The sequence below is a fragment of the Ranitomeya variabilis genome, chromosome 8 (genome assembly GCF_051348905.1).
Source record: "Ranitomeya variabilis isolate aRanVar5 chromosome 8, aRanVar5.hap1, whole genome shotgun sequence".
Taxonomy (NCBI): Eukaryota; Metazoa; Chordata; class Amphibia; order Anura; family Dendrobatidae; genus Ranitomeya; species Ranitomeya variabilis.
The window spans coordinates 190,249,650-190,274,795 of NC_135239.1; the positions used below are offsets into that span (position 1 = coordinate 190,249,650).

The following is a 25,146-nucleotide window of genomic DNA, read 5'->3' on the forward strand; positions in this document are numbered from 1 at the left end:
AAAATACGATCGTCTATGCGAGTCCTTAAGAGATGTCATTATTGCTGTAGTCCTAGACAACCTAATTAAATCTGATATATTTGGTGCAGTTTATGCGAATAATAAATAATGTAAATGCTATGCAAATAAAGTTAGCACCGACATCAGCCGAATAATAAAGCTATTAATAAGCAGAAATTGATCGCAGGTACAATGTTGTGTGCATTAGAAAATTACATCACAGAGAACATACGGCCCTCCAGATGCTTCCATGCAAGAAGTCCCTGAAAGACATAAATTCCACATTTATATATTTAAAGTTGATCTTGTCACCAGATCTGACAACACAGGCTGCCTACATTATTACATACCATTATTACATACACTATGCAACACTGAGATTGCAACATCCAAAAGGAAAAGTTGTGGAGTTATAGAAATCACAGGTCTAAACTTAAAGATGACACATTTCCTTTGTATAGTAGGCAAAAAAAAAATATAGTCTTGTCACGGGGTCCTTCTCCGGTATCACACAATCAACAGAGCTAGAGTATAGTAAACAATTCCAAGACCTTTATTTAGGCAAAAATATGAAAAGTCCATATACAATCCAACACACAAAGGATAAAATAGTCCAGAACCCGAATGCAGTTCAGTAAGAGGATAAAAGTCCAACAATCCAGCAGACAGAGGATCACATAGTCCATATACTCTTCTTTCCCTCTGAGGTTCTGTGAACACATCATAGTTCCACACAAGACTCATCTGTCTCACCTCCCTGATATTTACAAGTCCAGCTCCTCGTTCACAGGTTAGGGGGGTGGGTCGCAGGGACTCATTGTTTCAACAAGCTAGGTCAATATATCATTAGCATATTAGCAAACAATACTGTGGGGGCTGATATCAGATGGCAGCAACAGCCATTCATCAATTAGCAAATAACTCCTTCTACAAGAGAACACCATGAAAATAACTAAAATAGAAATATACACAAAAATGATACCCACATAGCATATCACACCATCACAACCTCACCCCCTCATAATAAGTGAGAACGCTATGAGGTCTACACAGACTTCTGGCCTGCTCACTTTAGTCCACATTGCTCAATAGTTTATAGTTCCTTGTACGGTGGCAGGGGTTGCAATAATCATGAGCACTTGTCCATAAATTCCCGGGTCCTGGCTTTATGGTCATACCAGGCTTTTTGACTGGACTGGGCTGTTTACTGATGTTCATTAGCCAAGGTAGCTAGCTGGGCGAGACAGTCTCTGAACTCTAGAACGTAGGGAATGATGGGCATTCCGGTATCTGCGATATCTCCCTCCAATTGGTCTTTCAGAAGAGTGAGAGGCCCACGGACCTTCTGCTCCCACAAAATGACTTTGTAACTCCCCAATGTCATTTCCAAGGAGGATATCTGCAGGAAGTCCTCCCATAACTCCAATTCAACACAGTTTTTCTCCAAAACCATAGTTCAAATGTACCAAAGCTCGCTATATATATTTGCGGACACCCCCCACAAAGAAAATGGGAATTCCCGAGCTCTGGTGAATTGCCTCGGGTCGAACCACACGGGGGTCAGCGATAGTCAGGAATGCCCCCGTGTCTCTAAATCCCAACACTTTGTATCCATCAATTAAGACATCCTGCAGGTGGCAATGCTGTTGCTCTGTATTTCTGATGGACAAAGGCAGGAGTCTGCACACTCCAGGAGGGGTATCTATGGTACCGTGGTCCACTCTGGTGGGGGTGATGGTAGCTCTTCCTCAGGTGGGATGGAGTGCACAAGATGTACTGGACGAAGTGGGGCTCCCTCCGAATCCTTGAGGGACAGCCAGACTGCAAATGTCCAGGTTCCCCACACCCATAACATCTCCTCTCTGTGATACCCCCAGGTCGTGGTCTGAACTGTTGGGGCCCAGGATTGTGAGGCATGATTGTCATCGGCTTGTGACTAAGTGGAAGGGCAGATATAATCGGAGGGGACGGGGTGCGGGAGAAGGCCGTGGTTCATTGTCCAGAAGCCTCCTCCATTGTGGTCGGATAGTAAGGGCTTCATCGGCCAGGGCTGCAGCTCTATCCACGGTGCACTCTGTGTGCTCCTGTACCTCTGCGGGGCACTTGGCAAGAAATTGTTCTATAAGGAATGCCTGTATAACATCTTCCACAGTAAAGGCGTTTGCTGCTTCCAGCCATCTCTGACATGCCTGGGACATCTTATGTGCATACATCCTAAACGATCCCCCCGTAGTGCATGGGAGGTCTCGGAACTTGGCCTTATATGAGTCTGGGGTGATAGCATGGTAATCCAGGATAGTCTGCTTTACAATGTTATAATCCCGATTCCGCTGTGAGTCAATGGTTCAGTAAGCCTCCGTCAGGCTACTGTTCAGGAGTCCCACTAACAAACGCATCCAGCCAGAGTGGGGCACCTGTTATGACCAGGTGATTAAGGAGCAGCACTGAGATGACCTGGTGGGTAACACAAATCATGGACAAGCTCCGAGGAGGTGGCAGCTCCACCGACCGCAATCACTGATATGACCTGGTGATAACGGAGCAGCACTGAAATGACCTAGTGGGTAAAACAAATAATAGACAAGCTCTGAGGAGGTGGTAGCTTTACTGACCGCAATCCCTACACCTAGCACCAACACTAGAAATAGCCGTGGAGCGTTCCTAACTCTCCCTAGACGCCTCTTCACAGCCTAAGAACTAACTACCCCTGAAGATGGAAACGGAAAACTATCTCGCCTCAGAAAAAACCCCAAAAGGAAAGATAGCCCCCCACAAATATTGACGGTGAGTGGAGAGGGAAACGACAAACTCAGAAATGAAAATAGATTTTAGCAAAGGAGGCCAATACTATCTAAATAGACAGAGATAGAAAAAGATACTGTGCGGTCAGTATAAAAACTAAAAAATCCCCGCAGAGTTTACAAAAATAGCCTCCACACCGACTCACGGTGTGGAGGAGCAAATCTGCACCCCAGAGCTTCCAACTAGCCTGAATATTTCATAATGACAAGCTGGACAAAAGAGACATAACTTAAACCTGAACAGAAGGTCAAAAGCAGGGAACAATCCAAGAACTAGCAGAACTTATCTTAAGCTGAAATGGACTGGCCAACAGAGAACTTCCAGGAGAGGACAGAATCCAACAGGAAAACATTGACAGCTGGCATGGACTACAGACTAAAGCCCAGTTAAATAACAAGGCCAGGGAACCGATTAGTGAAAGCAGCTGCTAAGTTCCACTCGAAACCACCAGAGGGAGCCCAAGAGCAGAACTTCCAAAAATACCATTCATAACCACAGGATGGAGCCCAAGAACGGAATTCACAACAGGCACCTCCATCACAGCACACTGCTGCTCAAAGTCCTTGAAGAACCCCTCCACATCTCCGGAAGCCTCATCAAATGGCTTAAACTCTGTCCGGGTGATCCGTACAGGCTCCCGGATCGTTGGGTTTACACTCCACATCGCATTACTCCCTCTTTCCAGCTCCATTGCTTCTTGTCCCCGCTGTGCCCGGCGGGCAGCCTCTTCCTTATTCTCCTGAGAGACACCTGGGCCCAGAACCGCCATCTCTTCTTCGTACCACACCACCCACTGGCTTTTTGGGGTGGGGGTCCTCGTCTCCAGTGCTCGTACTTCAGACATATGGGAGGAGGTGGCCAGGCTGGCACCCACCAGTAGGTCAATTAAGGCCTCTTTAGTCAGTCCCTGGTAGTTCAGGCCCAGGTCTCTGGCTCTCTCCTGTAAACTAGATACAGTCCAATTTCTGTACTCACTCTGTGGGTGGTTCTCCATTAGGTTACGCTCAGTTGATCCCACTGCTGCCACCAGTTGTCACGAGGTCCTTCTCTGGTATCACACAATCAACAGAGCTAGAGTATAGTAAACAATTCCAAGACCTTTATTTAGGCAAAAATATGAAATGTCCATATACGATCCATCATACAAAGGATAAAGTAGTCCAGAACCCGAATGCAGTTCAGTAAGAGGATAAAAGTCCCACAATCCAGCAGACAGAGGATCACATAGTCCATATACTCTTCTTTCTCTCTGAGGTGCTGTGAACACATCATCATTCCACACAAGACTCATCTGTGTCTCACCTCCCTGATATTTACAAGTCCCGCTCCGCATTCACAGGTTAGGGGGGTGGGTCGCAGGGACTCATTGTTTCAACAAGCTAGGTCAATATGTCATTAGCATATTAGCAAACAATACTGTGGGGGCTGATATCAGATGGCAACAGCCATTCATCAATTAGCAAATAACTCCTTCTACAAGAGAACACCATGAAAATAAAGGCCCCGTCTCACTAAGCGATTTACCAACGATCACGACCAGCGATACGACCTGGCCGTGATCGTTGGTAAGTCGCTGTGTGGTCGCTGGGGAGCTGTCACACAGACCGCTCTCCAGCGACCAACGATCAGGGGAACGACTTCGGCATCGTTGAAACTGTCTTCAACGATGCCGAAGTCCCCCTGCAGCACCCGGGTAACCAGGGTAAACATCGGGTTACTAAGCGCAGGGCCGCGCTTAGTAACCCGATGTTTACCCTGGTTACCAGCGTAAATGTAAAAAAAAAAAAAACAGTACATACTCGCCTTTCGGTGTCCAGGTCCCTTGCCGTCTGCTTCCTGCTCTGACTGAGATCCGGCCGTACAGTGAGAAGTGAGAGCAGCAGTGACGTCACCGCTGTGCTCTCACTTCTCACTGTACGGCGGCTCAGTCAGAGCAGGAAGCAGACGGCAAGGGACCTGGACACCGAAAGGCGAGTATGTACTGTTTGTTTTTTTTGGTAACCAGGGTAAACATCGGGTTACTAAGCGCGGCCCTGCGCTTAGTAACCCGATGTTTACCCTGGTTACCAGTGAAGACATCGCTGGATCGGTGTCACACACACCGATTCAGCGATGTCAGCGGGGCCTCAACGACCAAAAAAAGGTCCAGGCCATTCCGACACGACCAGCGATCTCGCAGCAGGGGCCTGATCGCTGGTACGTGTCACACATAGCGAGATCGCTATGGAGGTCGCTGTTGCGTCACAAAACTTGTGACTCAGCAGCGATCTCGCTAGCGATCTCGCTATGTGAGACGGGGCCTTAAGTAAAATAGAAATATTCACACATATACCCACATAGCATATCACACCATCACAAGTATTTTTTATCATTTTACAAATGACAAAAATATGTATAATTTAATATTTTACATTTTAAAAGCTACAAAAATTAAAAGGGGATGATGCAAAAGTTTGAGCACCCTGCATGGCCACTACTATTAACACCCCTTTTTGATAGTATCACGTCTTGTAAACACTTTTTGCAGCCACACAAGTCTTTTACTTTGGTTTGAGGGATTTTCATCCATTCTTAATTGGAAAATTCTTCCAGTTCTGTGAGATTCCTGGGTCGTCTTGCATGCACTAATATTTTGAGGTCTAACCACAGATTTCCAATGATGTTTGCCAGGGGACTGTGAGGGCCATTGTAAAACCTTCAGCTTGCGCCTTTTAAGGTCATCTGTTGTGGATTTTGATGTGTATTTAGGATCATTATCCATTTGTAGAAGCGATCCTCTTTTCAACTTCAGCATTTTTACAGATGTTGCAAAGTTTGCATCAAGAATAAGTTGAAATTTCATTGAATCCACTCTTACTTTTACCTGTGAAATGTTCCCCACCATTGGCTGCAACACAAGCCCAATGCATGATTGATCCACCCCCATGCTTAATGGTTGGCGAGATGTTCTTTTCCTGAAATTCTGTGCCCTTTTTTATCCACACATATCTTTGATCATTGTGACCACAAAGTTTTAGTTTAACCTCATCGGTCCACAGGACTTGTTTCCAAAATGCATCAGGCTTGTTTAGATGTTCTTTTGTATACTTCTGATACTGAATTTTATGGTGAGGTTGCAGGAGAGGTTTTCTTCTGATGACTCTTCCATGAAGGCCATATTTGTGCAGTCGTCTCTGAACAGTAGAATAATGTACCACAACTCCACTCCAGAGTCTGCAAAATCTTTTTGAAGGCCTTTTGCAGTCAAGTGGGGGTTCTGATTTGCCTCTTTAGCAATCCTACGAGCAGCTTTCACTGAAATTTTGCTTGGTCTTCCATACCTTATCTTGACTTCCACTGCTCCTGTTATCTGCCATTTCTTAATTACATTTCGAACTGAGTAAGGGTACTGTCACACAGTACCATTTTGATCGCTACGACGGTACGATTCGTGACGTTCTAGCGATATCGTTACGATATCGCAGTGTCTGACACGCAGCAGCGATCAGGGACCCCGCTGAGAATCGTACGTCGTAGCAGATCGTTTGGAACTTTCTTTCGTCGCTTGATCTCTCGCTGACATCGCTGGATCGTTGTGTGTGACAGCGATCCAGCGATGTGTTCGCTTGTAACCAGGGTAAACATCGGGTAACTAAGCGCAGGGCCGCGCTTAGTAACCCGATGTTTACCCTGGTTACCAGCGTAAACGTAAAAAAAACAAACAGTACATACTTACATTCCGGTGTCTGTCCTCCGGCGTCTCAACTTCTCTGCACTGTGTGAGCGTCTGCCGGCCGGAGAGCGAGCACAGCGGTGACGTCTGACGTCACCGCTCTGCTTTCCGGCTATGGCGCTTACACAGTGGAGAGAAGCAGAACGCCGGGGGACAGACACCGGAATGTGAGTATGTACTGTTTGTTTTTTTTACGTTTACGCTGGTAACCAGGGTAAACATCGGGTTACTAAGCGCGGCCCTGCGCTTAGTTACCCGATGTTTACCCTGGTTACCGGGGACTTCGGCATCGCTCCAGCGCCGTGATTGCAACGTGTGACCGCAGTCTACGACGCTGGAGCGATAATCATACGATCGCTGCGACGTCACGGATCGTGCCGTCGTAGCGATTAAAATGGTACTGTGTGACAGTACCCTAAAGGGCAACTTGAATACGCTTTTCGATCTTATAGCCTTCTCCTGCTTTGTGGGCCTCCACCATTCCCATTTTCAGAGTGCTAGGCAGCTGCTTAGAATAATCCATGGCTGATGTTTTTTGGTACAAGGTTAGACGAGGCTGGGTTTTTATAAAGCTGGGAAATTTGCATCACCTGGCCTTTCCTAACAATGATAGTGAACAAGTCATAACCCTATCAGGCTAATTAAGGTCTGAACCCTTAGTTAAAATTAACTGAGCACACAAATCACCAACTTTTGCATCAACCAATTTCCCTTTTTGTAATTTTTTTTTTTTTAAAAGACAATATATTTTTATATTTTGCCTAAAATACAAATGAATTGTGTCATCTTTAACTTTTGGCCTTTTAGAGATAATTTAATCTTCAATTTGCTTAACTGTCCACAATAACAGGAATTTTGACCAGGGGTGCCCAAACATTTACATGCCACTGTACGCCTTAGCTGTTATCAACGAGGTTATCTGAGGAATGTTCTGCCAGGCTGAATGCACTTGGGAAAGCAAATCATTAAGATCCACTGTGGCTCCCAGGAGTGTGGAGTAGGGTGGCATAATGTATGACCGTCGGACCCAATGGCGAAGGACAAAGACCGAAAAGGGCCCCTGTGTAAGAACAATATATGGGTCATCATAATGCACAATTCCATCTGTTTTGCAAGTGGAAATGGGTCCACTTACATATTGGACCCCTGGCCGGACTCCTATGGTCTACATTTAAGGTACACTAACAGGTTAGAGCTACATGCATTTGGTGGTAAAACCAGAGGTACGGACATTTCTCCAAAGTGTCCTAGGAGCAGTTTGCCAACACAACACCAGGTCATATGTTGCCGGTGCTACTTTGAGCAGCTTGTGTGGCCTAATCGTCATACCATGGCTGCAGAATCTCTGGACTTGTCTCCCATCAAGGTCATCTGAGATGTCATTGGTCAATTGTAAATGGGAGGATAAATTTGCCGAATGAGTGCATCCCTGGCTCCTCTTATCATTACTCGGCCTGGTGCAACATCATTGTTGTGGCATGACGCATGCATGGCGTCACACCAGGCCAGATAATCAAATGAGGAGCCATGGATGGCGACAAGTAGCAGGTGGCTCGCAATGGCTCCCGTTTGGCAACCACGGAACACTTTACCAGAGTCCAGTGAACTGATTTGCTCATCTCAGAATACCCCTTCAAGGTGTTCGTAGAAATCTCATAGTTGCCACACCGGTTTACGTCGAAAGAGATAAAAGATCCCAAAAATTAAAACTCAATCTTTGGGGTCCTTGCTATCCCTAACACCAGATATTGGATACTGCCTGGCAGTCTACCTAGACAATTGGTGGACACAGACACAAAAGGCCCCTGAGAAAAAAAAAATATGGGTCCTTTACAGTCCAAGAGCTCGTTATGAAGCACAATTTCACCTGTTCTGGAGGTGGAGATGGCTCCCATTCCTCCTGAGCCCCCGTGTGCCTACACAAGTTGGACCAATGATATCTCCACCCCAGCCCTAGACATTAGACTGGCACCAGATCCCCTTGAAATTGTCAGATTCAACATTTTTTCTTAGTATTATTTAATTGACTCTCTTTTCTCTCCTTTAGTTTTTTGTGCTTTTCTTCATTACTTTACCCACTTAGAATTCATCATATGGGTACTCTTATGACCAAGAGACTATAAGACGAATTTATCCTGCAGTTTTGATGTATCCATTGTGTAATATCTGAATTTCCAATCAGTTCTGCTCAAACTCGAATGTAACGGATCCCAACCACACCTAAAAGTCTACAATGTTTCTGGCAGAAACTTCCAGTTTACTTTACTTGGTTTCGATAGGTTAGAAAGAATGATTGGTATGTTATTTGGAAAAAAGGTAATTAAAAAGGTGATTTGAACAACTGCCAGGCTAGGAATTTGGATGGACTGATTAATGACTTCATTCTAGGGATTTGTGGGGGTTTGCAATTAGATGAGATGGGGATTTTTGACTCCGACTCCTCTATTCTCCCCCATTTGATTCCAACATCCACTTCAATTTTGACTGCTTTATAAATAGCTCATGTATATTCATTAGTAGGAAATACATTATTTGATAAACAGGAACCTTAGATGGACAGAATATTTATTTTTATATTTAATGGATTCTTTCATCTTCATTAATGGGTAATGTTGCAAAGTGCTTTATAAAACAAGAAAATTTGAAATTTGTATTTATTTAATGGCCTTCAACTTGATCTAGAACCATGGTGACTTGATGGATGAACAATCTGTAAGGAGGCTGATCTTGTAGAGGCCTAGATGGGTCCACCAGGGTCTTCTCCACTGTTATGTTGCTGAACTTCCTCTTCGACTTGTTGCTTTTATTCTTCCGACCATGAGGTTCTTCTGTAGTGATTGCTCTCTTCGTATGATGTGCGTAAAGCAGGTAAGTCGTAGGTTGGTGAGACTTGCTTCGAGACTCCCACCCTGTGCCGGCCCCACGCCGTCCTGCTGCAGCCTCTGCTTTCTCTCCTCCTCCTGCTTCCTGGCACGTGGCCAGTAGGTTCTCGGGTAGAGTGTTTAGGTCGTGCGTGCGCTCCCGGTCTCTTAAAGAGACAGCGCACATTTTTCATAAAGTACTTATGACCAATGGCGTGTTAGTAATTACTATTTCTAGCCCCTTCGAAATAGGGAGGGTGCCAGAGTAACAAGTATCCTCTGTTGCTAGCTTCCGGTTTCGGCTAGTGTGAGCTGTAGCTTCTGAAGTGTTTTGCCAGTGCTTCGCTTACACTGTTTGTCTCCGCAGTCTATCAGCTACCTGTTACCCGGCTATCCTGGACGATGACTGTTCTGTCTACGCCAGTTCCGTCACGTCCTGCCATTCAGCCATCCGTACCTCTGGACAACGCCAGTACCACCTGTGTCAGCTCCACGACATCTGTTAACCCTGCTTGTCCGTCTGTCCCGCTGGAACAGCAGTCCATGTCCAGGGTCTAACTGGAGGTAGCACCCGTGTCCCATAGGCATTCCATTCCAACCCTGTTCGAAGGGACTTACCACGGGTGACTGGGGCTCACATAGTCACGCCCCCTTCGGAGCCCCCCGGACCGTGGTCCCGAGGTTCCACAAAAATATCAATAAAAAACGAATGTGAACTTCACTACCTGTGCCTCCGCTTCCATTCGTTATAGTCTGGTCTTTTCTGTGGTTACATACAGATGCGAAAGATGAATGATAAAGAAACAAGACAGAAGAAGAATCGATGCCTTTGAAACGTGGTACTGGAGAAGGATATTATCAATACTATGGATGGCAAGAAGAACTTTGCAATGTACCAAATGAAGGGTTTTTTAATTTCATAGTCTACAGCCCATTGCCAGTCTTCCAGGCCACGATTGAGGAGGACAGTTTCCTGGACATGGTGTGCTTGTTTGCAAGCTGCTTGCTATACAGCTTGTTAGCGTTGTTCTGAAGCTATACTGATCTGGCCTGCTTCAGTACTCCTACGCTTCTATGCAAAAATACCTCTGTTAGTGCACAGTTCTAACTGTTAATGTCACGGGTGTGTCAGAGGCTGCAGGCAGTCGCACTGCATCTGGCTGCAGAAGGTCTCAGAGGTTGGCCTTGCAGACTAGTGGCGACCTCCCCCCGGCCTTAATGGTGTCATCTGGATCTGGGTGTTTATAACTCCCAAGTTCCTGTTGGGAGATGCGGGTGTTATTTTCTATTTGCACTTTCCTGTTGAGATTTGGAATTGGAGCAGTCGGCTAGTGTCCTCTTTGGAGTTTGAAGGATGACAGTATTTCTCTTTGAGTCTACTCAAGCTAAGGTTCCCCTTATTTTGTGTATCCTAGCTGTCTTTACTGTTAGCGGGGTTTGACCATCGTTCACCCTTTCCTTCGCTAAGCAGGGCTATCCGCTAGGGTCTGACAGGGACTAGGTATCCTGTTCGGCGATAGGTGAGGATCCTATTTAGGGTCTCTTAGGGCAGACAGGATGATGTTAGTTCTGCTTAGGGGTCTCAGCTCCCCTCTTCCATAGTGTTGGGCCCCCTTCCCCTTATCCCTTTGAGTTACGATTAGTCTGTCTTACACGGTGCGTGGCAGTCAATCATCAGGCGTGCAGGAAGTCGGGAGGCTGGGAAGCATTTTGCTCCTGAAAATTGAAGACCAGGTTGTCCCAACTTAAAATGCCCCATTGGAAGGCTCAGGGGCCATACATGCACACTGCACTGGAGATTTCCCACCCTATGCGTTCAATGTAGGGCGTAACTAGAGTGTGAATAGAGACTAAGATGGATATGAGTTTCATGTTTGACCAACTTACAATATCTTACTACTGTCCCTAACGTCTAGTCTTGAAGGACTCCGTAAGGAATAATAACAATTTTCACATTTTTGTACCGGAGTTTCCCTTTAAGAGAGCACGCGAGGAATCCTCTTTATGTATGAGGCAACAGGTTTAATCTGCTTTTCTTTTTATGAACCTGGGCAATGTGCTCTTATCTTCATCAGTGATATTAAACATAAAATTGTGTTTCCATAGCAAACGCTCTCATTTCCCATCTCAGGATTATTTTTCTGATATTTGATTCGGGAGAGAAAACTGTTCGCATGAACTCATATCTGACTTTTATTTATCTGATTGCGTAGAATGGTGGCAAATTAACCCTAATGCAGAATTGGTGCTGAAACTGATGTCTCCAGTAACTCTTGAATATAATAAACACGGAAAACAGTAATCAGTTTTACGGCAATTCTCTAGACTTAATTGCCTTTATTATCTGTAGTGTTTACCGGATAAACTTTTATTTCTCAGTGGTGGTTTAGGTTTCTTAGTTGTGAGTAATCATCGTGGAATGGAGTTCAGCTCACGTTGCATTTCCTGGCGAAACGGCAGCCAACCTGAACAAGCAGAGCTGCAGTATAAGAAAGTTGGTCAAACAGGAACCTCTGATGAGACATGGATTTTAGACTATCTTAAGGCAATGTTCACACTCAGTTTTTTTGAGAACTTAAAAAAAAAAAAGATTAATTTTTCAAGTGGACCAGTACTCAGAATTAGGGCTTATTCCCACTTGCGATGAAATCGGACAAATGCAATCCGATTAAAAATCAGATTGCATTCGGACCAATGTTATTCTATCATTGTGTGTTAATCTGAAATTTTTTTCCAGCTCAGATCGAATCACGATCGGACTGGAAAAAAATCGTAGCATGCTGTGATTGTAATCGAAAATTGGATCGCATTCTGCAATAGAAAAAAAAAATTGCACAGCACCCAGACCATGCAAGTGCTGTCTGATTTTTTCACATCAATCTCCTTTGAAAAGCCGGAAATTCATCTGCCGCGTACAGTAAAATAACAGCAAGACCCGACAGGTTATACTTAGATTACATACAGAACATACACATAGAATAGATAAATATATAGATGTCAGATAGCCTAGGAAGAGGGTAATACCCATGGAGCTTCCCAGGATATTAATATCATCTCACAGCTGTATACTTAGCCTTTACTGGCTATTAAAATGGGGGACCCTCCCAAAAAAATGATATAGGGTCCCGCTATAATTAATAACCAGCAAAGGATAGGCAGACAGCTGCAGGCTGATATTAATAGCCCAGGAAGGGGCCATGGATACTGGCCCCCCAGGCTAAGAACATCAGTTCTCAGCCAAGAAAAGGCGTATCTATGAGATGTGCAAATTCTGGCACTTAGCCTTGCTCTCCCCACTTGCCATGTTCTTTGTTTGATGGCTTGTGACTATCCATCATCCTCTTGATTACATTCCAGAGGTTTTCAATGGGGTTCAGGTTTGGAGACTGGGCTGCCCACGACAGGGTTTTGATGTGGTGGTCTCTTAATTTTTGCCAGAGCTGTATGTATACAGTGCCTTGCGAAAGTATTCGGCCCCCTTGAACTTTTCAACCTTTTCCCATATATAATGCTTCAAACATAAAGATACCAAATGTAAATTTTTGGTGAAGAATCAACAACAAGTGGAACACAATTGTGAAGTTGAACGAAATTTCTTGGTTATTTTAAATTTTTGTGGAAATTCAAAAACTGAAAAGTGGGGGGTGCAATCTCCATTCTTTGTAGATTGGAAAACTTAGAAAACCGTCAGTGTATCCAATACTTATTTTTCCCAGTGTAGTTGTCAACTATAACTTTTGGCAGATGTGGTAATGCACATCTATGGAGGAACAATGCTGCTGTAGACAAATGGCCAAAGTAAAGACCATATATTTCTGATAATTAGAAGCCGTGCGAGTGGAAAGAAAGCAGTTTTCTGTGTACTTAGTGCCATAGCTAAGCTCATTATAAAGCTCTTCAGGGAGTCATTGTGAGCCACTTATTCAGGTGTACGAAAAGAAAGGTAGGTTTTCCAAGAAAATATATTTCCAAATGTTAAGTTCTATCAGTTGTGACACATTTTATAAGCAAATTACATTCAGGTTCTTAATAATTGAGTTACACAAGATTTAATAAGTAACTGAGGGTCCCTGTTGTCCTCTTAAGTGTCAACGGGGTCTTTTCCTGTATTTAGCATGCAGCGTGAGTGGGCAGTCATGTGAATCCATGGCCAAGATTTGGAAACTTGCAGTCACGTGCCAAGTAGATTCTCTTGCGCATCTCTCAAAGATGAAGAGCTGGCGGATCTAGTCGGCACAAGACCAAGGTTTGCAAATGGCGCACATGCAGTCACAATAGAGCTGCAAATATAAGAGAATAGTGACAGTGCACTCATCACCATTCAGCTGCCGGCAGCCACACAGAGTGAAGACAGACTTTTTTATCAGCCCAGAAAAGCCCTTTATTACTAGCTACTGTCAGTGCCCCCATAACGTTGATAGCAATATTCACTGTCCTTATAACATGGCAACAGAGAGTTCGTCCATAAAAATGCCAGCTACTTCCAGTGTAACGCCATTGTCAGCCGCAGTCAGTGCCTTCATAGTATTACCAGCTACTATTAGTCTCCCCACAACATTGCCAGCCGCAGTCAGTGCCTCCAGAGTATTACCAGCTACTATTAGGGTATGTGCACACGTATTCCTGAGGTCTGCGGATTCTTCCGCAGCGGATTTGTGAAAACCGCAGGTAAAAGGCACTGCTTTTTACCTGCGGATTTCCTGCGGAATTACCGTGGATTTACAGCGTTTTTTGTGCGGTTTCCACTGCGGTTTTCTATTATGGAGCAGGTGTAAAACCGCTGCGGATTCCGCACAAAGAATTGACATGCTGCGGAATGTAAACCAGTCAGTCAGTGCCTCCATAGTATTACCAGCTACTATTAGTCTCCCTATAACATTGTCAGTCGCAGTCAGTGCCTCCATAGTAATACCAGCTACTATTAGTCTCCCTATAACATTGTCAGTCGCAGTCAGTGCCTCCATAGTAATACCAGCTACTATTAGTCTCCCTATAACATTGTCAGTCGCAGTCAGTGCCTCCATAGTATTACCAGCTACTATTAGTCTCCCTATAACATTGTCAGTCGCAGTCAGTGCCTCCATAGTAATACCAGCTACTATTAGTCTCCCTATAACATTGTCAGTCGCAGTCAGTGCCTCCATAGTATTACCAGCTACTATTAGTCTCCCTATAACATTGTCAGTCGCAGTCAGTGCCTCCATAGTAATACCAGCTACTATTAGTCTCCCTATAACATTGTCAGTCAAAGTCCGTGCCTCCATAGTATTGTGCAAATTGTCTCTTCAGAGAAAAAGAGGACTTGAACTCTATAGCACCACCTATTGGAAGTAACGATCTTACAAGTCACAATCAACACTTTAACGAGTCTTGTAATATGACTTAGGATAAAAGCCAAATCAGTATCTCAATTTACATTTAGCATGCAGCGTGAGTGGGCAGTCATGTGAATCCATGGCCAAGATTTGCAAACTTGCATTCACGTGTCAAGTAGATTCTCTTGCGCATCTCTCAAAGATGAAGAGCTGGCGGATCTAGTCGACACAAGACCAATGTTTCCAAATGGCACACATGCAGTCACACTGGAGCTGCGAACACAAGAGAATAGTGACAGTGTGCTCATCATTCAGCTTCCAGCAGTCACACAGAGTGAAGACAGACTTTTTTATCAGCCCAGAAAAGCCCTTTATTACTAGCTACTATCAGTGCCCCCATAACGTTGATAGCAATATTCACTGTCCTTATAACATGGCAACCCACAGAGAGTGCATCCATAAAAATGCCAGCTACTACAAGTGTAACGCCATTGTCAGCCGTTTCAGTGCCTCGATAGTATTACCAGCTACTATTAGTCTCCCTATAACATTGTCAGTCACAGTCAGTGCCTCGATAGTATTACCAGCTACTATTAGTCTCCCTATAACATTGTCAGCCACAATCAGTGCCTCCATAGTATTACCAGCTACTATTAGTCTCCCTATAACATTGTCAGCCGCAGTCAGTGCCTCCATAGTATTACCAGCTACTATTAGTCTCCCTATAACATTGTCAGTCGCAGTCAGTGCCTCCATAGTATTACCAGCTACTATTAGTCTCCCTATAACATTGTCAGTCGCAGTCAGTGCCTTCATAGAATTACCAGCTACTATTACTCTCCCTATAACATTGTCAGTCGCAGTCAGTGCCTTCATAGTATTACCAGCTACTATTAGTCTCCCTATAACATTGTCAGTCACAGTCAGTGCCTCCATAGTACTACCAGCTACTATTAGTCTCCCCATAACATTGTCAGTCGCAGTCAGTGCCTCCATAGTATTACCAGCTACTATTAGTCTCCCTATAACATTGTCAGCCGCAGTCAGTGCCTCCATAGAATTACTAGCTATTAGTCTCCCCATAACATTGTCAGTCACAGTCAGTGCCTTCATAGTATTACCAGCTGCTATTAGTCTCCTTATAACATTGTCAGCCACAGTCAGTGCCTCCATAGTATTACCAGCTACTATTAGTCTCCCTATAACATTGTCAGCCACAGTCAGTGCCTCCATAGTATTACCAGCTAATATTCGTCTCCCTATAACATTGTCAGCCACAGTCAGTGCCTCCATAGTATTACCAGCTATTAGTCTCCCTATAACATTGTCAGTCAAAGTCAGTGCCTCCATAGTATTACCAGCTACTATTAGTCTCCCCATAACATTGTCAGTCGCAGTCAGTGCCTCCATAGTATTACCAGCTACTATTAGTCTCCCTATAACATTGTCAGCCAGTCAGTGCCTCCATAGTATTACCAGCTACTATTAGTCTCCCTATAACATTGTCAGCCGCAGTCAGTGCCTCCATAGTATTACCAGCTACTATTAGTCTCCCTATAACATTGTCAGCTGCAGTCAGTGCCTCCATAGTATTACCAGCTACTATTAGTCTCCCCATAACATTGTCAGCCACAGTCAGTGCCTCCATAGTATTACCAGCTACTATTAGTCTCCCTATAACATTGTCAGCCACAGTCAGTGCCTCCATAGTATTACCAGCTACTACTAGTCTCCCCATAACATTGTCAGCCTCAGTCAGTGCCTGCATAGTATTACCAGCTACTATTAGTCTCCCCATAACATTGCCAGCCACAATCAGTGCCTCCATAGTATTACCAGCTACTATTAGTCTCCCCATAACATTGCCAGCCACAATCAGTGTCTCCATAGTCTTGTGTCACTTACTAATAGCACCCCACTTGCACTTCCAGCTACTTTATGACAAAGCAATCAGTCCTGGAACTGCACCAGCTCTGTGTGCATGTGCCATAAATGACGGGGGGCATTTGGAAACGAGCTATTACAACAATCGTAATATAATTATAACCTTATAACTGATGCATAACTTCCCCCAGATACTCGTAGAGAATTCAGATCCGGTCCCATTTTATGGACTTTATGTGCGGCTCATTAGGATGTCACATAGATGGAAAATAAAAGAGTGGAATTAAACTAAACAGGTTGTTCCATCCGAAGTGGGAACAAAACGAGAGATTGATCGGTCTGAGACCTTGCAGCTCTCGTCAGCGACAGATGGGCCCATGAAAAACATCACATTAGTGAATCACAATGTAGCAGAAGATCAGATATGACGAATTCCAAGCACACCAGAGCTTTATTATAACCGGACAGTATCCTCACCGCTCTGATTGATGGGGGTCCTGGTCATATTAAAATGATTACATATTTTGGGGCTTAGTTGTAAGGAGCCCTAATTGGCAGACTAACGGGGATGTCTTTGGCTTTTAATCCCTGTCATCTCTCTGTTAGTATTATCCGATCATTCCTGCTTGTAAAGGGAGTCGTTCCTGTAATAACGTATATTAGGAAAAGGATGATAGTCTCTACCGCCGAGGTCTGCAGGAGCAGCACTGAATATAACAGATGGTATCGAGCTACACGGCTGATTACAGATAACCATTGACTGAACTACTAATCTGTAGGATGTGTCTTCAATATGAGATTGGTGGGGGGCCGACACCTGGAACCCCCAATAATCAGCTGGAAATTGTTCTGGAAAAGAGCAGCCTCGTATATTATATGCAAATAACCTAAAAACATTTCATTCATATGGCTACCCGGCCAAATGAATGATCACACAGATTATATTGCACAGCTCAGGATCGTCCAACACAAGAAACTTTCTCTACTATTCAACTTTCAGAAGCCATAAAAGGCCCCACATTTTCCAGTGCACCATTATCACAACTGTTCTATTTAACTAATCTTGGGATTTAATAGATTTTATTTTCCTTAAATAATTGCATTTCTGTCCAAAAATTATTTTTGCAATTGGGTTTCATTAAAAATTGTGCACGGTTCACCTTCTGTAGCCTTTGAGTTGCATTAGGCCAGCTAATCGAAAGAGGAGCTGTAGGTGATGGCAGACAGGAGGAGGTTCACAGGAGTACTCACCTGGCTGCTGGACCAGGGGGCGCAGGGAATCAATTCGCTCATCTCTAATTTTTAGTTAAAAAACCTATGCATTTAAGTATTAAAAAACTTCTTAGGTCTTCATATAAAAAGGCGATGTGCTACTATGCCTCAATATCAGATAAGGGGGGTCTGACACTCAGGACCCTCAACAATCTACTGGTTGCAGTGCTGATGGTGGATGGATGTAACGTATAGTGGCCGTTTTTAGGTACTGCAGCTCAGATCCGACGGAAATGAGTTGCAGTACCCAAGAACGGCCACTACACAGTGAAAGGCGCTGTTGCTTCCAAAGGATAGACCAATAATATCTAAGTAGTAGACAACCCCTATAGGGCATTCAGACTTCAGCATTTTTCACTCTTGCACCATCTCTTTAATTACTCCTAAAAACAAATGTTTATCTTGGCCTACATGAAAGCATGATAAAGGGAGTGCATTAAAATACAATATTACCCAGGTCTATTTCACAACTTATTGCCCATCCAATGCTCCACAAGAAATAATCATAACCTAACACAACACCAGCTCTGAGATTCTGATGTAACACACAGGAGAGGATGAGCGGCGTGTCCCTAAACCAGTGACCCAGTGAGTTCAGGACAATGAAGAATACACAGGGTTTCTGAAGAAAGAACCTAAGATGTTTACTACAGAATTATCCACATAAGAACCAACCAGAACGGAACCAAGATAAATACTAGGACTAATGCGAGGAAGATATACCGAGATTACAGAACAAATATATCTGGTGCCAAGATAAGCAGAGCCGGGATACCCTGAGACAGGTGAGGTCCTCGTCCTCCACTGATCGAGGTCTGGGCAGAAAAACAGTGGAGAGCAAATTCCTCTGGGTTTCAGAAGTTAATATGGCGATCCATTAGTAGCTGACAGTTAGACCTGACACGAACATTATTAGAAAATGACCCAAAAAGTTAGGCTTCAGCAACAAATGATCCATGGAGCTGGACTAAAGGGTAATATCCCTCTTAGTGTTCTGATCAGTGGAGGTAAGATGTGGGTCTTCAAAAATGTGCGGATTAAGTGGGCATCCTCGAAATTGGTTATTTTCATTTTAGCAACGCATATTTTTTTTTTAATGGCATCAGTTTGATCTCGAGCCGTGGCAAATTGATGGATGAACGATCTGTAGGAAGATCGATCTTGTGCAAAACTAGATAGGTCCATCATGATCTTCTCCACTGGTGGATGCAGAGCCGGACTGGCCATCTGGCAATTCTGGCAAATGCCAGAAGGGCCTGTCTGGTCGTGGGCCGCCTTGTCTGCTAAGTTGTTAGAAGAATACGTGTTCTCAAAACACCCATACTGTTAAAAGTTGTGACGGAGCACAGAAAGTCTCTGACTCCGTCACTTACCCCAGCAGGCCACGGGTACCATTAGAAATATTGGTGTTGTAGTTGTGTGTTGTAGTCTTGGTTTCCACCATCCAGGGTAATATTAGTAATATATGCACATCTGGTGCTCGGGGGCGGGAACACCATGGGCCTGTGTGATTTCAAATGCCAGGACTGAGTTTCAGTCCCAGTCCGTACCTGGGTGGATGAATGATCTGTAGAAGATCGATCTTGTGCAAACCTAGATAGGTCCACCATGGTCTTCTCCACTGGTGGATGACCTGTAGAAGATCTATCTTGTGCAAACCTAGATAGGTCCACCATGGTCTTCTCCACTGGTAGATGATCTGTAGATTTATCTTGTGCAAACCTAGATATGTCCACTATGGTCTTCTCCACTGGTGGATATTCTGAAGACCTATCTTGTGCAAACCTAGATAGGTCCACCAGTGTCCTCTCCACTGGTGGATGAGTGATCTCAGGAAGATCCTGTGCAAACCTAGATAGGTCCACCATGGTCTTCTCCACTGGTGGATGCTCTGTAGAAGATCTATCTTGTGCAAACCTAGATAGGTCCACCAGTGCCCTCTCCACTGGTGGATGAGTGATCTTAGGAAGATCGATCTTGGGCAAACCTAGATAGGTCCACCATGGTCTTCTCCACTGGTGGATGTTCTGTAGAAGATCTATCTTGTGCAATCCTAGATAGGTCCACCAAGGTCTTCTCCACTGATGGATGGACAATCTGTAGTAAATCGTATGCAAGCCTAGAGAGGTCCACTGGTGTTTTCTTCACTGGTGGACGAGTGATCTTTAGAAGATAGATCTTATGCAAGCCTAGATAGCTCCACCAGTGTCTTCTCCACTGGTGGATGAGTGATATGCAGAAGATAGATCTTATGAAATCATAGATAGGTCCACCAGGGTCTTCTTCACTGATGGATGGACGACCTGTAGAAGATGGATCTTGTGCGAGCCTAGATAGGTCCACCAGGGTCTTCTCCGTTATTATCTTGATAGTATCAAGCCATTGGAACCCTTATATAAGAACTGATTTACCTTTAATTTTGTGCATTTTTTGGAAGAAAACTTTAGTTTTTAGTAATTTTTATTTTGGTGAAAAATGTATTATGTCTTTTGTGGCATTTTTATGCTAGTTTTTCAGTCCCTCTCATTTTGGGGGTTTTCTTGAAAACTTGAGCATAGTTTTAATTATATACATGATTTAGTCTAATTAATCATTTACAATGTTTCAAAATGTCACTAAATGTTTGCACAGCGGTACTCAGGTACCCTAGTGGAGTACAAAACCAAATTGTTCTTAAGTACGACACTTGAAAGTCCATTGAAAATATCTCTCGCCATTTTATTTCTAAAAGACTCAAAAGAGCAAAAATCACATCTTTCAAATTTTAGCAAACTTTGTGTGCCTCCTTGATGATAGTGGGTCAAAGTCAAACAACGCAAACAAAAAGACAGGACAGAAAAAAATACCTAAAAAATAGAATTGATGAATTGGGGCCAAAACTACAAAGGAGAGAGCTTCATACGTGAGCCCCGAAGACACCACTTGAAGTTGTAACAATAAAAACATTTAATAAAAAGTTTCTATTAATGTCCCAAATGGTAAAACCACTTTAAAGGGGTTGTTCACAATCAGAAAAACATGTCTCTCTCCTTCCAGAAACAGTGCCCCCTGTCTATGGGTTGTGGTACTCCATTCATTTCAATGGAGCTGAGCTACAATACAACCTAATGTATTAGCAGAATACCAATAGCAATGAACAGACAGATCTGTGGCATAAGTCGCCACTTCTTCATCCTTGGTGGTCGGACGCCAGATGTATATGCCAAAATGCCTTTTACGACACAACTCAGGTTGTCTGGAAATTAGAAAAACATGGCTGCTTTCTTCCAAGTTGTCTTCTTGCAAATAGTCTGGGTTGTATTCCCGTTGATATGAATGGTGAGAGTCGGCGCGCTCCTCCATATACTTGTGGTAGTAAACAGGCGAATCAGAGGAATAGAGGATCCAAAATCTGGAGGCAGGTTCGGGTCCTGAAGTTCAGACCCACATCTATCATATATTGTGCCAAAAAAGTATTTTATGAGACAACCCCTTGTGACCCGTGGAAATGGTTCAATATGACAGTGTAGCACTTGGACCAGAATACATTGGGATTCACTGGTATATACTAACATACAAAATACTGTCTAGAGAGAGCACCAAGGAATAGGGTCTGATCCTCGGGGGACGTCAGGCATATCATGATGAATATACAGTATATTTCTCCTAGATATTTTACCCTCCTCCGCTCCATCTCTTATTATATATATATATATATATATATATATATATATATATATATATATATATATATAATAAAATAAATATATATAAATATATATATATATATATATGTATATATATATATATATATATATATATATATATATATATATAGACACACACACACATCACAGAATTCACTTGCCCTATAAATAATATTTAATCTGCGATTGTTATGATAACATTGGACCTCACCGTGAGCTTCGTTTCGCCGCTCCTAAAATTGTCAAGTACTCGTTGTCACAACTTTAACCAAAAACGAGTCAAGTTTTGAAAACTTTTCGAAGTTTGTATACAGTAATAAACAACTCATACTGGAGGAAATCCTGCCTGCGTGTCCGTAAAACAACAGATCCGGATAGGATTTCCCTATGCCCAACTACGATACATGCCAAGCTGTGACGCTCATTGAACCAAGAATTCTACTTTTCCAGACTCCTGAATGGCAAATCTACCATCTGATGTGACATGGGAACAGAGGGCGGACTGTGGGAAAGCTGGGTGACAGGCTGTGATACAGATGGAACATACAATGTATTTATCTCTGGTTACTTCTTTTTCTGCCCAGGTTCATTATTTACACAAAGCAGCAAATATTGATCCCAGCCATTATCCAGCAGACACATTGTATAAGAGGAGTAAGCTCTGCTTCTCCACCTGTTGTGGAATCACAACTTCCAGCAAGAAGCCCTGCTAGTATAAGCTGCTGCTGCAGAACCTCTTGCATTCTGAGCTGTCGATCACCACCTTGCTCCACGGGCTGCGTACAGAGGATGCTCTGCAGCTGCACCACTGCCCTTAGTGCACACGTCCCGGGCTGTGAGCTGAATACACAATAACGCCCCCGCTTACCAGACTTGACCAGCATGGCCCTGTGCATCCCGGTGCCCGCGGAATCGGGGACCCTCACCCGGTCAAACCACCGCTGTGACATGAGTGCGCCCCCTGCTGTCCGGCCCGCACACACCGCGCCGAGCTGCAGCCGCCGGGGATCTGCAGAGCGCTCACCAGTCCGCGGCGTTTTCTATGAGAGCAGCAGTCACGTGACCTGTGCCTGTTCTGTATTGTGCGGAGCCTCCCCGCCAACAGCGCCATCCCCCCTGTATAACAGCAGCCCACACACTCTGCAGAGCATCGCACCCCCAACTTCATCCATCCGACGGGATAATCCTGCCATACTGGAGCACAAATCAAAGGGCTGCCCACCCCCCTTATTCTCTAAAAGTGGGTGTAATACGGTTAAAAAAAGAAAAAAATATTATATATATTATTCCAATATTGAGGAGTGTATATCTATGTATGTATTATCTATATATCTAACATCTATGTATCTATTATCTATTAATTATCTATCTATTATCTATTATCTATCAATTATCTATCTATCTATTATCTATCTATCAATTATCTATCTATTATCTATCTATCTATCTATCTATCTATCTATCTATCTATCTATTATCTATCAATTATCTATCTATTTATTATCTATCTATCTATTATCTATCTATCTATCTATCTATCTATCTATCTATTTACCTATTATCTATTATCTATCTATATCTATTATCTATCATCTACCTGTTATCTATCTATCTATCTATCTATCTATCTATCTGTCTATTATCTATATTATCTATTATCTATCATCTACCTGTTATCTATCTATCTATCTATTATCTATCTAATTATCTATCTATCTATCTATTTACCTATTATCTATTATCTATCTATTATCTATTTATCTATCTATTATCTATATGTATATTATCTATATCTATTATCTATCTATCTATTATCTATCTGTCTATTATTTATTATCTATCTATCTATTATCTATCTATCATCTATCTATCATCTATCTTGCTGGATTAAAGTCCACAATTTTTCTTGAACTGGAGTGCTGCCTGATTTTTATCTATTTATATTTTGCGTTGGAGAACCGCATTATTCAGGAAATATTGCACCCAAAATCTGCTCAAGTTTGTGCTGCTATTTGTCTTTTCTTTTTATCAATCTATTATCTATCTATCTATCTATCTATCTATCTATCTATCTATCTATCTATCTATCTATTTATCTATTATCTATCTATCTATCTATCTATCTATCTATAATCTATCTATCTATTATCTATCTGTCTATTATTTATCTATCTATCTATCCATCTATTATCTATCTATTATTTATCTAATAATTATCTATCTAATCTATTATCTATCTATCTATTATCTATCTATCATCTATCTATCTATCTATTATCTATCTATCTATCTATCTATCTATCTATCTATCTATTATCTATCTATTATTTATCTAATAATTATCTTTCTAATCTATTATCTATCTATCTATCTATCTATTATCTATCTATCTAGTATAGTTCTTCTGATAAGCTATTTAGTATGTGCAGGCATTGCAGTAGCTTAGGTATCCATGGTTATGACCACTAATATAGTGACAGTTGTTGGTGGTAATAACCATGGAAACCTAAACTACTGCAATGTCCTGCACATGGTAAGCGAAATAATTTATCAGAAGAACTATACTACATTTTTAATTAAAGGTATTTTCTAAAATGACTATTATTACACCTACTACATATTGGGATAGGATCTAGGCAATGAGAATACCCCTTTAAGGCTATGTTCCCACGATGAGCTTTTGACGCTGCAGAATTTCTGTACCATTTCTGCACCTATTATTTAGATTAGGTTACTTGTGTTTTTAACATGCCTTTTATCGTGTTTTTGACGCTGCACTCTTTGCCTCTGATGTTTCATGCTTTAAATAAAGCTGTTTTGTTTTTGATACTTTTAATTTTTTTTTTTGCTTTGCTTTTTATTGCTATACTTAGCTGCAGATTACATGCATTTTTGACTCACTTCCGCCACGGAAACGCACTAAAAATCTATGTGCTTTTTTTATTGCGAATTTTCTGCATCTAATGTAAATCTATGGGGAAAATCCGCATAGAAAATCCGAGTGCAGTCTGATGTTTTACACCATAGACTTGAATCAGTGCGATTGATAGGACTTGCAGAGCTACTTGCTGCATGCTGCCATTTTTTTTCTCACACCCAAATGACTTGAGACAAAAATCACAGCTCTGCACTGACGCATAGTATAACATTGGGCCGAGTGCTATCGATGTTTAGTCCTATGTCCACGCTGGTGTCAGCGAGCACTAATAGTTTTGTTCAATAAACATAGATAATTGTGACGTTTTGGTCAACCTGATATTTATCAAACATACACTGTAAAGACAATGAGACAACATGGGGGAAAGATAAACAAATAATATTAAAAAAATAGAAAAGACACAAAGAAGTCAGGAGCATATTGAAACAGCAGGTCACATCATATCAAGTACAAGCGATCAGTACAAGGAATAATAGATAGTGATGCGTGGATGTGCTGAGATAAGGTGTTATCTGGGCATGCTCGGGTGCTAACTGTGGAGGCCTATGGGATTATTTATAGTCTGTACATTCGATGCTTGCATCCCGGGGATGAATTTGGTTGCCCTCCCCTAACCCGGTGTTCCATCTTGTTTCCTCTGTTTTATCTCTCGGTTTCTATACATTGTATACAGCAT

At 42.8% G+C, this 25,146-nt stretch overlaps 1 protein-coding gene across 1 annotated transcript in view; it reads right to left on the reverse strand.

Annotated features, from left to right (window-relative positions):
• The window catches only part of FAM107A (family with sequence similarity 107 member A), a 58,121-nt gene extending 35,531 nt beyond the window's left edge, over positions 1-22,590 (reverse strand). The window contains exon 1 of the mRNA XM_077278648.1: positions 22,401-22,590. Within this exon, the coding sequence (XP_077134763.1) occupies positions 22,401-22,482 (82 nt within the window). The 5' untranslated portion in view covers positions 22,483-22,590. The remainder of the gene's footprint in view (positions 1-22,400) is intronic.
• Between the last annotated feature and the right edge of the window lie 2,556 nt (positions 22,591-25,146).